The sequence below is a fragment of the Oreochromis niloticus genome, linkage group LG5, assembly GCF_001858045.2.
Source record: "Oreochromis niloticus isolate F11D_XX linkage group LG5, O_niloticus_UMD_NMBU, whole genome shotgun sequence".
NCBI classification, from domain to species: Eukaryota; Metazoa; Chordata; class Actinopteri; order Cichliformes; family Cichlidae; genus Oreochromis; species Oreochromis niloticus.
The window spans coordinates 9429261-9445288 of record NC_031970.2 but is presented as its reverse complement, the minus strand read 5'-3'; the positions used below and the strand labels follow the sequence as shown (position 1 = coordinate 9445288).

The following is a 16028-nucleotide window of genomic DNA, read 5'->3' as shown; positions in this document are numbered from 1 at the left end:
AAATATATTAAGTGTTGTTATTGAGGTTTCATTAAGGAAACTGAATAAAAAGTAATGGATTATTTTATTGAGAATGCTTAGGATTAAACAAGAGTACATGTCTTCCACTGCTTTTCAGCTATGTACAGTAAATCAGCAAATGTTAATGTGATATTTTGCTTGATTTTGATTCATGTAGCTTTCGGTATACTGTTTACATGTTTTAAAAAAAAATCACAAAACAAAAAACAAGATGTTACTCTGTTAAGCATCTATTGCAGCACAACATGCGCCATATGTATGCAGCTGCTAACATATTGCACCTGCACATGCACTGATTCATCTCTGCTAATGCATAAAGAAAATCCTCATTTGGCACACACTCTGAGGAGTGTTCCTGTCATGTACTCATAATATCCCTGGGGAGTAAAGAGACTACGGCATCACCTGACCTGTTCACACCTTTGCATCATAATCAGCCCAGGAACAAACGATGCAAAAGAGAGTATTTCACCCTCTTCTGCAGCAAAACTTCACTCTTTTAATTGATTAGAAACAAAAAAAGAAAACAAAAAAAACACAGATGTTGGAGATGAGATAAGGGGCTTAACATGAAGAATGTGCCTCCTAACTCAGCATCCATCAGAGGCTGTAATGCAGAGAGCTTTACCTTCAATCACCTTCAGCCAAGCAAATCTAATCTTTTTTAAAGAAAGGGCTGCAATGGAGTACTTGAATTCACCAATCTAAGTACTAATAAGATGACTCAGATTCATTTGAAACACTGAGCTCTGCAGACTCTATGTGGGCCCTTCACTCTTGCTGGCTCAGCAAATTTGACTTTGCACACACTCCCAGTGTATTTTTTACTGTATAACATTAAACTGAGTACCATCATCCCTATAGAGCATCCGCACACTAAAACAAACCAATAAAATAACAGAAACAAAAACAAAACAGTGAGAAAATGAAAAAAATGAAACAAATGAAAATCTGTTACATATAACAATTTAATGTTTGCGCACTAAAAATCAATCATCGCTCACTGTTAATCACTTTATAATCATCTTTGTCATAATCAGCCAATGAAAGTCAATTAATATTTGTTTAACAGTGAAAAAAATTCAGTTCTCAAGTTCTATCTCACTCATACATGCTTTGTTTATTATGTAACATTATACTGCAGCGCTACATGATGCTACGCACCAGTCATTAAGGGACTTACTGGGATGCTTTAGAAGTTCCACTATAGCAGATTTTCTAATACGAGACCCTGCATTAAAAGGAGAAGTGCTAAGACCGTCTGCTCTAATTACCCCTGAGCCATTTATTCTCTCGTTTTCTCTGTGCAGGGCTTTTTTTTCTACATTCATCCAGGATGTGTGTAATGAGGCTAGGTGCCTCTGTGACAACTTGCCACGCAGCAAAAGAACCAGCAACAGAATGCTTGGACATAGAGGAAAAATGCAGCTTACCTTGCAGAGAGATGTGCTTCCTCCTAACCAAGGAGAGCAGAAAACAGGGTCAGATATGCTCTTAAAGAGATGAGAGAAGTCTTAATAGTCTGCCCTTTGACTCATCCCACCCTTGAAAGACATTGCAAAAAAAGAAAAAAAAAGTATTAGCAGGTCCCAGTGTCACCTGGGGGAGGTTTCTATCCTAGAAGACACACATAAACGAGACTCAGTTTGTTGCTAATGCGTGCTCAGATCAGGCAGAGAGGAGAGGATACACTCATTAACATTGTTCTAACACACTGAAATAAGCACAAGCATCAGAGCCGGTGCAGGTCCACTGCTGTATTTCCCGGCACTGCACGCTCATTGGCTAAGGAGCAACTCAATAAAACCTCTCCTTGTCATCAGTTGGATAGGGAGGGGTCTAGATTTTCTTTGGCACACTAATAGCTGTGCTCCTCCTCTTTTCTTCCTCACTCTATCACTTTTTCCCTCAGTACAAGCAGACAGGGACTGCTGAGCTTTGAGAATTAGACGCAGGAGGAAAACCAGGAAGGGGGGGGGACAAAGAGAGTAGCAGGAGGGACTATAAAAACAGGGGGATCGAAGAGTGATGAAAAGAAGGGTGAACGTGGAAACCAGCAGTCTGCAGTGCCTCTCAAAACAGAGCTCGATTTAAGGTGTTGTACCTCCCTGCTGCAGAAACTGTACGGGAACCTGAGTGCATTGAGGTGTGAGCAGAAAGGATAGAGGAAGAGGGGAGGAGGTGAAAAGGATAGGGAGAATGGGAGAGAGGGAGTTACTTGGGCTATTTTTGCTGCAGTATAGAGGCAAGCAGAAAACAGATGGGAAGTTTGTTGGGTTTTTTTGGTTTTTTTTCTGAAGCAGTTAATGTGAAGCACAAATGGCAAAGTAGTTCATCCACTCTACAGAAACATCCAACATGTAACTGGTAAATAATTGAGAAGGTGGGATGAGACACATAACTGTGTCACTCACATGGGAGTATTCAACAAAAAAAAAGTGCAAAGGTCAGCGAGTCAAGGTGATATATGTAGAGCTTTTATGCAGCAGGATGCCAGCAGAGAAATATCTAGTTTGGTTTGACAGCATATTACTGTATACTTTCTACTGGCCATCTCTTTAAGGGTTTGTGATATAATATAAGCTTTAAAACGGCTGTTTTTTTTGTTTTTGTTTTGTATCTTTTATTTTTCACATTTCTATTTAGTATCTTGGTTTTAAAAGAATGAAACTGACTAAATGAAATCTCATTCTGCCATCTTAATTTGAAATATGTTGGCTGGACAGCCTTCCTCTGCAGGTTCCTCCAGAAAAATCCATGTACTGTGTGGCCAGGCAGGAGAATTACTGTGCACAGCATAAAAATACACAATTTCCAGAGGCACCAATTTCCCCAAACAGTACTTGTAAATGTTTAAAAGAAATGAGGAGGAATGTGTTTGTTTGCGCATAACAGTATCCACTTCTCATTCCTCCTTAACAGCCTAAATCTTTGGCAAATGAAAAGTGTGCTCAGACAGTCTATCCAGCTGATTTACTGGTGCAACATTTGTTAATGAAAAGCAACGACAGGACACTGTTGTGACGGCCAGTTTCACCATTACGCTTATTAAACCTTCCGGGACCATTGCCAAAACTCTGCAGCAAATGGCAGTCAGGCTACCCTTCAAGAGCGACGCACCATTTCATTGCCTTTGGCGTTACCCTTGACATCCTGTAGCAGTGACCGGGCAGTGCTCGGCGCATTACCCACAATTAGAGCAACACCGCAAGATGTGTCACAGATGCTGCATCACTAAAGCATCCAGGTTTTTTATGAACTTTACATTCTGCTGTGCTGATTTGCTCCCATTCTTGATCAGAGGGGAGAATGATGGAGAAAAAAAAAGTTTTGATAGAATCCAATTATTCAGCCAGAAGATATTTGGTGATTGCCTCCTGCTGAACGTTATAGCAATAAATTGGAATAGATGAAAGGGAGGCACAGAGGTAATTCAACATGGAGATTAGAGGCAGAATATGTGCCTGAAGCAGCTGTGAAGGTCTGGTTTCATAAAGGTGAAGCAGGGAGTCTAATGAGGCTCACATATAAAATGAAGATGTAATAGTGAAATGAGACAAAGAATACAATGATGTTAGCTGCACTATGAGGATGAACAGCTGTGCTTTGAACCAAACGTCTCCCTGCTACCTTTCTACAGGTATCTTCGTAACCACACATTTTTGGTCTGCAGTTGCTGGCCTTACCAACATGCCCAGTGCTTTTCCTTGTGGTTTCCCTCAATGCTCCCTCCACTCACTCACAGTAACTGTTTGAGACAGATGGCTGCCATCCACGGACCTTTTTCTTCTAGGGAGTTCTTTCTGCTATTTGGAATATATCCAAAAACTACATTAACAGTTCAGTGAATTTCTGGATATCTGCAGTATATATTTTTTGCCTTACAGCCATGTTTTGATCTCAAAGTAGAAAAAAAAAACCCTGTAATCCTCACTCTACTATTAATATATTTTCGGTGGATTTGCTATATTATTTAATCCATTTGTGATTTAATGATTTAATGATGGCTTTCATCCGGAGCTTGAAATCTTTTCAGTGCAGGATCTAAATTAGACAGGAAGTCTCTTGCTCCATGACCCTATTGCGGCATGTCAGCATCCAGGGAACAGCTAGAACTAGGCTTGAGACCCATTATGGCTCATAGCCCACAGGTTAAAGCTGCACTATGCAAATTATGCAAGTACCTTAAAATGTCAGGAAACAGTGGAGCATATCTATTTAAAGACATATAAATTACACTTTACTGTGTTGATCTTTCTTGACCTCTAAAAGTCATGTTTGGGGGTTTTATTGTGACTTATGAATATAGTTTTCATTTGACAGTCTATCCTTTTATTTCTAGTTCCTCTAGATGTCATTACTTAATTGAAGCACTAGAGGACGCCACACTCAAATAATCTGAATAAAGCTGTCTTTTCTTTTTTACCTGGGTCACTCATTATAATGTAGGTTTTGAACACTTTTCCCTTTTTATTACTTTGCCACCAGAATAATTTTATTTATCCACTCCTTTTTTTTAAAAAAATTATCAGTTGGCTACCGTGACTTAAAAGCACATTTTGCCAGCTGAGCTACTGATCCCTAATATAACCCATGGGAGATGGAGCACTAGGGCTAATTTTGTCAGCCTGTGTGTGAACCCATGCGTCTCTGTAACCTGGATATCTCTGGCATCCTGCCTGGTACTGTATCACTATTCCAATAACTCCAAGACCAAATAGTTACAAGGTTCAGTATTATACACTGGTATTATTATTATTATTATGGAAGTTCTGGCATGCTGATACTTTTGGGTCTGTAAGAGTGACATGAACAACACTGCTGTCTCCAGTTTCTTACTGGACTTCATCCAGAAACCTCATATACTCAGTAGCAGTATTGACATTGAAAAGGAAAGGTATTAAATAAATGTGTGGATATGTTCCACCTCTGTCCTGTTCAAAATTGATTTTTTTTAAGTGTTTGATGCATTTTTTCTTTTTCATTTTGAAAATATTTTGTAATTTGGCAAAAATTATAAAGAAAACATGAATATTCAAAACTGAGTTTAAGCCTGTGTTTATCTTTCAGGTAGTATTGAATTTTAAAAAACAGTATTTTTAAATGTGTTTGGCTTACCTAATCTGCTCAAAGACTTTGTGTACAATTACATGGAATCCATTATTTGTATTTGGAACAACTGAATTCTTTATTTTTGCTCAAATAAGTAGCACACTTAATTAGTAAATAAAGTAAATCAGTACCAACAGGCCTAAAAAATGAAGTGTAACTATATTCTAAAACCTCAGCAAGCATAGCTTGTTTTATCAACATAAACAATTGCAATCTATATAAATATATAAAACCAGTGTACTCCATGTATGATCCCTGCTTTGTTTTTTCCTCCGTAGAGCTTTCACAGATTATCATAGCACAATATTACGTGTTTATTTAAACTGCTGTACACAATAGAAGCCATTACATGGCAGTGGTTACAATTTACAGAAAACAATGTATTGAAAAAATAAAACCAGAAATTAAATAGTTTATTGGTATAAACTCATTGATGTTACATGTAGTTCTCCTACGAGGAACGGAAGATCCATCCTGCAAAATTCTTGGTGTTAGATGATAAAATAGGAAAGTACAGTGTCTGACGAATTCATAATTTAGTTACCATAGACTGTGTTGTTGGGGAAAAAGCTGATTGTGGGCATGGATATGGACTTAAAAATGCAGTTGTAGCGATACAGTGACGATAATATTCATTGTAATTATTTTTCATCATTATTCATTGTTCATCATAATATTTGTTAGCGCTTGGCGATAGATCAGTCTACATCCATTAGGCAGTGTGGTCACCAGCCATATATACATGTTCTTCCAGGAATCCAGCACCTTCCTGCAAGGAAACAAAGACATTATTTAAACGACAAAAGTTTTTTTATATCAATGTGGATGACCATTTTAGAAACACTGTCAGGCACCTGAGACTGCAAAGGTCCCGTTCCTTCTGAGTCTAATTTGGGATTGGATCAGTTGCACAAATAGCAAAAACATATGCTAAGAAATAAATGAAGCTGCAAAAACAGCAGTGATTTGACACAAAACACACATAAATAATTTTCTTGTATTTTTTTAATGTGTTGTACTGTTTAAGTATTAAGAAGTGACCTACAAATAAAATGCTCCTAAAGGAAGCTACTGCACCTACTTCTGCTGAGTTGATGAAATGTGATTAAGTCTCCTAACTGAGTGCATGGGGAGTCATTACAGTTTTAATTTATGGGTGCTACTGATTGGACCATTTCAGTGGCAGTGGCCACGTTTTCCAAGTTTAGTTCTCTCCAAGTATGGACACCAAGTCATTTAGGCAACTGGTGAAGACACACATAGATCAACCCATCCTATGGATCTTATTTAATTGTTTTAACACAAATGTCCAGCTACAACAGCACTACAATCAAAGCTAACCCCAAAATATTACCGTTTTGTCAAAAGTGTTGTGACAAAGTTGTATACTTGGTGTACTGATATTCTGAGAGCAAATAAAGTGTCAAAGTATTAAAAAAAATAAATCAGATTTCTCACCTGTGAGCGTCACAATGTCAGCTTATTTCTTGTCGGCATCTGCAATCACTGCCTCTGTATAACACAAAGACACACGATATTCAGGATACTGGGTACTGGCAAAGCAAGTGCTGCATCTGAAATAGAGTTTTTACACATATCCAAAAGACCTCGGATTTTAGTACAGCTTTAAGATCCTGACTTACGTTTGACCTCCAGCTTGCAGCTGACAGTTGCCTCTCCGTGATCATTCTTGGCTCTGCAGGAGTACACACCTCCGTCAAAGTTGCCAGGCTTTCGGATCTCCAGGGAGCAGATACCCTGGACACAGATCTGCCTGAACTTGGGGTCATCTCCGATAATCATCTGGTTTTTCATCCACTGAATCTTGGGCTGTAGAAAAAATAATTCATACAGTGTAACTGGATGTAAAGAGCAAAACACCTTGCAAAGACTATGAACAGAAGTATTGTTGACATATTTGTGGCTTTGGGACTGAAGCAAAAACAACATACAGACACAGTTTGGGAGTTTAGTGGCATTAAAAGATGATAAATATCTGGTGGCCTCTTTGCATCATCCTGTGCTTAGTACCATTTATCCTACATCCTGTTGGTGATCCAATGGATTGCAGACATGAAAGAAGAGGTAAGGCACTGAGCTAATGCGTGCAGCTTCCACATGTTTAAGGAAGAAGGTGCCTATGGAACAGTCTAGCTAGTTGGCACCTCTGGTGTTGCGATCAAATCTAATCTGCATGCACGTTTAGACTTTAATATTTTAAAGACCAGAACTGTGTTGGAGGTTCTACATATGTAGCGATTACCTAAGCAAAGCAAACATTGTTCAACTTCTCTATTTTGTTAATAACAGGTAGTAGTAACAGGGACCTAATAATAAATGTGAATTACAGTGCTGGAGTATGATGAACCCCGGGTGGACATTTGGGGTGTGGTTTTTACATGTGATCAGCTCTTCGAAGATTCTTACCTAGTTATTATCTTTTTAGCATTACTTATTATTGATTATTGTGATATTTTTTTGTGAGTCTGTATGAAAAATGTAAAAGAAGGGTACGTCCCCACACTTTTATATGGCGATAATTTGCAAACAAAACTGCAACCAGAAAGTAGCCAATAAAATAGTTCTCACACCCGTCTGTAGTAGATATTTGGATTGAAGTGTTGACTTAAGCATTTTTATTTCGCTTATCCTTTTAAAATGTGATATTTAGTGGGAGAAGAAAAACTGTAAGTATTTAAGCAAGCAGAGGAGACTGATCACTGATGTTCACTCTCTGCCTCACAGTATAAAGCACCTTAAGACAGTGGTCGCTGTGAACTTTTGATATTAGTATTATGAATATATGAACTGAATTAGAGAATTACAAGAATGTAAATACAATTCACGTGGATTCATCAAGCAAGTTTTATGAAAATAAAGCTTCAATTGATCTCTGTGATCTATCTAACTTGGTCCATCAAGTTAATGACTGTAGACTGAACTGAAATTTAAAAGCACACAACTGTTGTCTTGAGACAAACAAGAGCTTGCAATTGGTGCTGTTGAAGTGCTAATAGAGTGCAAATAGAGAGAGATGTTACTATACTTTTGGGAATCCCCTGACGGAGCAGAGCAGCTTGGTGCTGTAGCCAACTGTAGTGGCCCGGTCAGCCAGGGATGTGGTAAACTTGGGTGCCTCACTGAAGTCATGTTCCTTGTAGTCAGGAGGCTTGTAGTCAATGCCTGAAAAATAGAGGAAAACACAAAAAATGTAGAATGAAAAAATTTAGAAACATGAATTGCAGCCATGGCCTTTTCTATACATCCCCTCACATAGGTGATGGAGAGCAAAACTGTCTGATGCAGTCATATCGCACATCAAATGGTTTCTAAAATGGTCGTTTCTGAGTGAAAAGTTAGTGTGATGTCTGACTGACTGCTCATAAGAAAAATAGAGGTAACTACACAGTGAATTGTCAGAAAAACAATTTGCTGTCTTGTATATTGCCTTGTGCATCACGCTTTATCTGGGGATCACATAACAGAGCCAAGTGTTTCTATTAGTGGAAACACATCTAATGTGGGCTGTCTCCCTGTTTTGTGCTACATGTGAGAAAAAACAAATCCTGACCAGGTTGTCCAGGGAAAGAAATGTGACTAACCGGGTCAAAAGCCATTTTAACTCATACAAATTTTTTAGCAAGCTAAATCGATTTTGTTTTTTAGTTTTTATTGTAAAACAAATCAAAAGTTCATTTCTGACTCCAGAACTGTCCTTTATAGAAATTCAAAAATTGTCAAAGATTTCAGAAGTGGAGCATTCAGTCTGCTCAAGATCTTTTATTTTGAACTGTCTAGATTGTCTGCGGTTCCTGTAATTGATTTCCTCCCAATAGAGGAAATGGAAATCCAGCTGCTCTTGTTGTATTTAAGAGTAAAATTATAGGGATTACAGTATACTGTACTAGTGGGTGATACATTTTCTTAATAGTAATCAAATAGTTTAATGTTCATTGGTCCCCTGATTAGCTGTCAGGGATTTCGCCCACACTTCACGCTATAGAAGTGAATCCTTGATTCATTTAGTTTTATTCCAAACAACTATCCATGCTCTCATTTAAATTTAGTTTAAATTTAAGAAAGGCCTACTGATGGCAGATGCCAACAATTTCAAATTTAAGGCAGGATCCACAGCTGAATGAATGAATAAATTAAAACATTTCTGATATCTTCTAATGCCTTACAGTTCTTTAAAGAAGTACCTGTCTTCAAGATCTTGGCCGCGTCTTTTGTAACAGCAGCACTCTCACTCATTCCACACTTGTTTTCAGCAAACACTCTGAACTTGTAGGTGTTGCCCATGATGAGGTCTGAGATGGTGGCATTCAGTCTATGGTAATGCTCCAACACAGTGAACCAGTCCTTGAAACACACACACACACACACAGACATGATGGATTATTAGCAGATGTATTGGGGATTCAGGACATGCAGTATGTAATTTATCAGTGGGATGCTACTATTAATCATCAGAATGAGTTAGTTGTTATGACCTGAAAACAAGCGGCCCTTTGGTACAGAATACTTACGCCAGTTTTTTTGTCCGCCTTCTGCACTGTGTAACCCGTGATCTCTGTGTTTCCATTGTCTTTGGGTGCAGTCCACTCCAGAGCAACATTGAAACCCCAGGTATCCACAATCTTTACACTGGCAGGAGGCCCTGGCAGCTCTGCGAACAAACAGGCATGGGTTGAGTATCAAACAGGACAGTTTTAAAGGCATTGCACACAGTATCAGAAATTTACTCACCAACAATTTGAAGGGTAATTTGAGCCTTGTCCTCAAAGTCCTCCACCTTCACACATATCTCGTACACTCCAGAGTCCTCTCTCTCAGCCGCACGGATGAACAGGATGCTGTCTCTTTCGGTGCTGCGAATGTTCACCCTCTTTGTGTCAAGGGGCTGCCCGTTCTTTGTCCAGGTGACCACAGGTTTGGGTTTTCCCTGAGAGAAGACGCAAACAGTCAGTGAATTCCAGTGTGTTATTTATTACCCATGGAGCGATGCACAGAAATCTTCCAATCTTACTGTGAAGGGGACGGTCAGATTGATCTTGTCTCCAACATTAGCGACATATCTCTGCTTAAGAAAACGAGGCAGACGGACCTTGGGACGATCTGGAGAGAAAATCAATGAGGAAAATAATTAATGGTTATTCTAATTATTCTCTTTCGCATGCTGTTTGCAAGATATGAGAATGCAGGACGCCTCCAACTTGCGTAGTGTAAATCATTCATTCTCTCTTGCGGAACCCACCTCCTCCCCATCTCCGCCTCACGTAAGTCACTCCATCCAAGGCTCCATCTTATCTTCACCAACACCAACATCTAGAGTTGTGGCCTAATGCCATCACCCCTGGGATTTCATTCTCTTGTGTTAAGCCATCAGAGTCTAATCGCTAATAGCATAATTGAATTCTGTAGATCAATAAATCATGTTCAATTCCTTCTAATGATCTGTCAGTCTCAGTCATAGGATAGTGACTTGTGAATCATAAGATACTGACGACCTATATATTACCCTGATTTATCATTATTTATCATTTGTTTTACTCTCAATGGGGACCATTATTTAACATTGCATTATCCATTCATCCATCTATTTGATTCATTTTCTTCCACATAAAATTCAGTGCCACAGTTGAGCTGGAGCCTAACCCAGCTGTTATAGGGTGAGAGGTGTGGTACACCCTGAACAGGTCACAGCTACAGACATATTAGAATCACTATTCAACCTAACATGCTTGGCTTTGGACTATGGAAGGATGCCAGGATACTCAGAGAGGACCCACACAGGCACAGGGAGAAGACGCAAAGGTCCCACTCACTAAATTGAAACCCAAGACCTTCTTGCTAAGAGATAACAGTTCTAACCACCACATCCTCATGCTGCCTGCATTATGTTGTGTTAAAAATATATTACAGTCTTTGTCAAGCAAGAGAAGCCATTTTTAAAAATGGGTCATTGTTATTCACAGTAGCTGTGATATTTTTCTTTATTATTCTTGAGGAGTTTGTATAGTTGACTGTATGGGATTAACTGTGTAAATGTCATATATGTTTAGCTGATGATTAGCTGATGTTGTTTTTATCTGATTAATGGCATATACATATGTTAATTGTTAATCAGTCATTAAGTTCTGATTGGATGCTTGAAACATATCTGGAGGATGTGTGTGAGTGTTTGTGTCTACGTATATGTTTGTGAATATATGGACAATGTCGTGTTACCTGCTGAAGGTCAGTCAGACTGAAACATTGGGGCTTAATGTATTAGCGGTAAGTGAGGGAGCGATTAAGAGTTATATACAGTCTTTCGATCTATTTAGTGCATAACAACATAGGAGAGTACTTAAGCAAGATAGTAATTTAGTGTACAAGCATGTAAATGCTTATATATGCGTCTTTATTAATATGGCATACAGTTGAAGTTGCATATGAATGAATAAACTGAGACCTATGAACATGTCTCTTATGTGCGATGTAACTGAAAGCTCACAATCAGTGAATAAAAAACAGAAATGTTTCAGATGGGACACTTGGAAGTGTCCTGCTGTAGCTTGTTTGTAAAAGTGATCTGCAGAGAAGCAACACCTGCTGAGTGCAACCCAGCAACATTTGTCAGGTCTCTAAATAAAGCAGGCGTACTGTAGTCAGTATATCACTTCTCATGACGCATGATTTGGAGATTCGGTTACCCCCACTCACATCAGAATCCATTAAAATCGCAGATGAGATAAGCAGACACTCATCTGGACACTCCTAAAAGCAAATGATGAGTAAACTTTAAATGGGATGTAAACTGTTAGCTGTATAAAACAAATCAAAAAGAGGGTAAGCTGAGGTATTAGAAAGTATACACTGCATGTTAGGTGTCTTATCACTTCATGCGGAGAGGATTAACCTTAATAAAGATTTGTGCTGTAAAGTCCATGGCATGTTTCAAGATAAACAGTGAATCTCCAGCGGTGTCATGAGATTTAGGTGTCATCTGAGAGGTTAGAAGGATACCATCCACCCCCTCTCTTCTCTGTGTCAGGACACGCTGGAATTTACCATCCACCCCCTCTCTGCTCTTAACCCTCCCCCAAATGCTTGCAGTCAGATCACTTGACACCATCGATCTTGGAGAAGAGAGCCTGACATTCCCCTCAGCATGAATCCTGGCAGGGATCACAAAGCAATGCCAAACCCTCCATAGAAAAGTCTGTGTTAACAGCACAGACATCCCAGTTATTTTCTAAAGCTTTGTGGTCATTTTGTAGGAAACCATTCATAAGTTGATTCTATATGGAGGCCACCCGCTATGGTGAACACGATGGTTAATGTGACTACTGAAAGACTGCCAGTTCAGCTGGGATCAAGTTGCCTTCCCTCCCTGTTTGACTCTCCATTACGCATAACGATGATTTGTGAGGGGACCCAGAGTCATGCAGCTCCTCCTTATAAAGCCCTCAGGGTCCAATCATCTTTCACAGCAATTCAGCTCAGATACATATACTGTCTATGATTAACACTGTAAGGTGTGCAGCAACAGTAAAACCATCCACTTATCAAGTGTGTAATTATCACACTGTTGCCAGCTGGGTCGGGGTTTCAACTCAAAGTGGAAACAAGAGAGAAGACCACGGTTTTAAAATGCAACATTGCAGGCATGTGCCAACAGGACATGGACAGCTGAGAGGAAAAACATCGCTGAGCTTCTTAGCTTTGACTCCTGCACTTTGCAACTCCCCGTTCTCGTGATAAATGGCGCCATAAACTTTAGGCTATATCTGTTTCAGATGGTACGCACTGTCCTCTTAAAACACTAAATTTAATCGTTTAGCACCTGGGAGAAAGTTTAATTTCATAAATATGATGTAGAACGTCTGTTTATCTAGTATTTTATTTCCCTTCTCTAGTGGATTTCTTAAACAGCACTGATGTAAAAATTAGGAAATAAGAGTAGAGAATGGCCTGATTTTGGAATGATTTGTTACAGCTTTTATGGTTGATTAATTGTAAAACAATTAGTTTATGGTATTAAATACATAAATAGTATGGACAATATATTAAATAGTATTGTTAATTCAGGATTTAGTACCCTTTAGTTTATCTTATAAATAATTAATAGTGCAAAGACCTGTATTGTTGCACAAAGTCATTGTGTTCAATTTATTTGCTTTAGTTTTTTATGGTTACTATAGTTACATTTGCAATAGTAGCTTCTAGGCTTGTTTTTAAGTTACTTATTCTCTCATTACATCTGTTCTTTTCCCAGGAATTTTGGGAAGTTTTCCGAGAGGTAAAATTTCCTTATAGAAAATGCACAGATTATGTTCTCTATTGGAAACACATCTTACCAGCGACCTCCTTCACCAACACAGGCTCAGGGAGGCTAACAGGAGGACTGCGGCCACCTTCGTTCACAGCAACCACTCGGATCTTCAGGCGGTCACCAGTGGTTTGGTTCTTGATAACAAAGCGGGAAGCCTTCTGCAGTTCCTCATTGACTGCTTTCCAATCCTCAGCTGGATGAGAAAAATTACACACAATGATGAATGAGTTTACAAAGCTGTTGTTTTTCCAAGGACGAGTCTGCCCAATATGCAAAATGTAGAAAGAGTGAGTTTGATTTTGAGTGAATTTATACAAATTATCAGGCACTAAGAAAAATGTAGGACAGTGAGCACTCCTTTTTTTGCAGCGTTCATATTCATTAATTTGCTGTGTGGGTCTGCTAAATCAAGCCTGCACTGTATTGCTGCTGACATTAGCTTAGTGCTGTAAGTCTAAATGCAGAACGTCCAGCAAGACCGCAGCGGCTCCTGAAATGCCTCTTTCCTTGTAGGGAGAAGTTAGGTAGCTCGTGATATAACTCTGCGACTGACACTTCGGGAACAGCTGCTGCTGATGTGCCTGACACACTTTAAAACAGAAAAAAAAAAGAATTTCCTGACTATATTTTGAAAAAATAAAAATGAAAAACTATGGTGCAATTAAAGATGCACGTTGTGAAACCCTAAAATCTGCAGCTGAAAAAAGTAATTCATAGGTCAGCTGACATTTCTGTGAGGGTATATTAATACCACTATCTGACCCCTTTCGCGGACATGCTGCTATATGATGCACGTGGTTCAAAGAAGAGCAGGGCTTACTTCCATCCTTGCAGACTTCAATGGTGTACCCATCCAGACCTGAAGGCCCAATGTTCTCTGGCTGGCTCCAAATGATAGTGACCGAAGTGTCGTTCTTATCCTCAACAAAGAGATCCACAGGAGCACTTGTGGGCTCTGCAGATGCCACATAAAATACAATTATTACATGAAATTTAAAGACAAAGCTTATAGTATGTTGGAATACATTTTCCTATTTTAATGTTGTAATGAGCACAAAGGAAATGACAAAAAACAATGAAATAGGTTTTTAAATAAAGTTTTCACTTTCAAGAAAAGGTTACCTTTGGGTGGTGGGGGCGTAGGTGGTTTAGGCTCTTCTGGTGCAGGTGCCTCAGCAGCTTCAGCTGATGTTAAACAGGCATTTGTATTATTGTTGGCAGCATATAATGAGCAGAGCGACAGCATCAAATATAATCCAGCTATGCATCTCACAGCTCTCTGTCCCCCTTTGCTGGGAATTCAAAGGATTAACAATGCTATCACATGGAGAATTTCCATCCAATTAGTCTCAAATGACAAAATCATCTCAGTTGTTAAAGAGAGAGGATTGAAGAGGAACACGTTCTATTTTTGCAGGTTGGGTTAACACCAGCAGAGACTGCTGCTGGTGCAGCCTCCTGTATTGCTGCACTCACAGCAGTTATTATTAAGTGTATATATTATCAATTAACGCGTTAAGGAAGGTGGGACATGTTTTGAGACTAAGCACTGCAGAAAGTTTTATCAACAAGTCACTTAGAGTAGTTGCTAAAACACTAATGAACAAGTGAAGTCCTTTAATTTACCATCATCAGTGGAGGCAGCTGGCAATTCCTCAAAAGCAGGAGTGGTAGCTGATATTAAGGGTTAGTGCACTCATTGTTATGGTAGAAGACATCACTGAGTGTGCATTTTCAGCATGGAGTTAAACGATTCAAATAAAAATGAACACATACTCCTCTGTGTGACTGTGAGTCAAGTCAGTGGGAGCATTGATGTTGGTGCTAGATTTCAAAATCAGTGTTCAACAAGACGAATTTAAGTGTTATAGATTATAGAAAAATGTATTTTAGTCGATAAATATGCACTGTCAACATACATTCATACAACAAACGTTTCATAACGCACTGTGATTTTAGGACTATCTGCTTGTAAGACATGCAGGTGATGCATGAAAGCACATAATAGGAGGAACTTAACAAGTTTGCGTCATTATGTTTCTGCAGAAGGGCAAAAGCAAGTGGTTGATCAGTTCACACTGAGCCCGCAGACGTGCACGTGTCTAAAAAGTTACCATTGGATCAGTTAAAGGGTTACCGACTTATCAAAAGTTCAAGCATCGAGAAAAATGATTAAAGGTGGGCCGTATGCCGTTTCAGACACTGCTGTGCACGGGTAATTACCAGGTGGCGCAGCCTCTCCCTCGGCTGGGGCAGGCGCAGCTTCAGCCGGTGCGGGTTCAGCAGGGGGGGCCTCCACAGGAGCGGGCTCCGGGGCGGGTTCAGGAGCCTTTGCCTCCTCTTTCTTGGCTGGTTCTTTCTTAGCCGCCTTCTTGATTGGGGCAGGCTTGGACGGCATGTTGGAGATGGCAGCTAATTCCCAACTCGTTTAAGTCCTTCGAACTGTATCCAGTGCCATCATTCCTGCGGGGGTGGCAGGCTTATATATGGCTCGGCACTTTCAGACGCCGCCCCCTAATAGATACCGACACCATGTATGACTCAGACCCCACTCAATTTGTCCCACTCTGTACAC

General features: G+C 39.5%; 2 protein-coding genes across 3 annotated transcripts in view; both read right to left on the bottom strand.

Moving 5' to 3' along the window:
* The window catches only part of syt2b (synaptotagmin IIb), a 31851-nt gene extending 30060 nt beyond the window's left edge, over positions 1-1791 (bottom strand). Inside the window, exon 1 of one of the 2 annotated variants that reach the window (XM_005458415.4) lies at positions 1455-1791. The gene's annotated coding sequence lies outside the window, so the exon portion shown is untranslated. The remainder of the gene's footprint in view (positions 1-1454) is intronic. The other variant, XM_005458417.4, reaches the window with a different exon arrangement.
* Positions 1792-5373: 3582 nt separating this feature from the next.
* mybphb (myosin binding protein Hb) lies at positions 5374-15928 on the bottom strand. The gene is made up of 12 exons (XM_003453661.5): positions 15677-15928; positions 14576-14638; positions 14274-14408; positions 13479-13646; positions 10163-10251; positions 9883-10078; positions 9663-9802; positions 9336-9495; positions 8180-8316; positions 6777-6963; positions 6592-6645; positions 5374-5902 (listed from the first exon to the last, which is right to left on the bottom strand). The coding sequence occupies exons 1-11, from the start codon at positions 15849-15851 to the stop codon at positions 6614-6616; spliced, it is 1482 nt and encodes a 493-aa protein (XP_003453709.1). The 5' UTR covers positions 15852-15928; the 3' UTR covers positions 5374-5902; positions 6592-6613.
* Positions 15929-16028: the final 100 nt, after the last annotated feature.

Excerpts from the sequence above, each read along its gene's own strand:
- mybphb (XM_003453661.5), bottom strand. The coding sequence starts at position 15,851 with ATGCCGTCCAAGCCTGCCCCAATCAAGAAGGCGGCTAAGAAAGAACCA. Across the intron at positions 10,252-13,478 it reads GTTGGTGAAGGAGGTCGCTG|ATCGTCCCAAGGTCCGTCTG; the intron begins GTAAGATGTGTT and ends TTTTCTCTCCAG. Across the intron at positions 6,646-6,776 it reads CTGCAAGCTGGAGGTCAAAC|AGGCAGTGATTGCAGATGCC; the intron begins GTAAGTCAGGAT and ends TGTGTTATACAG.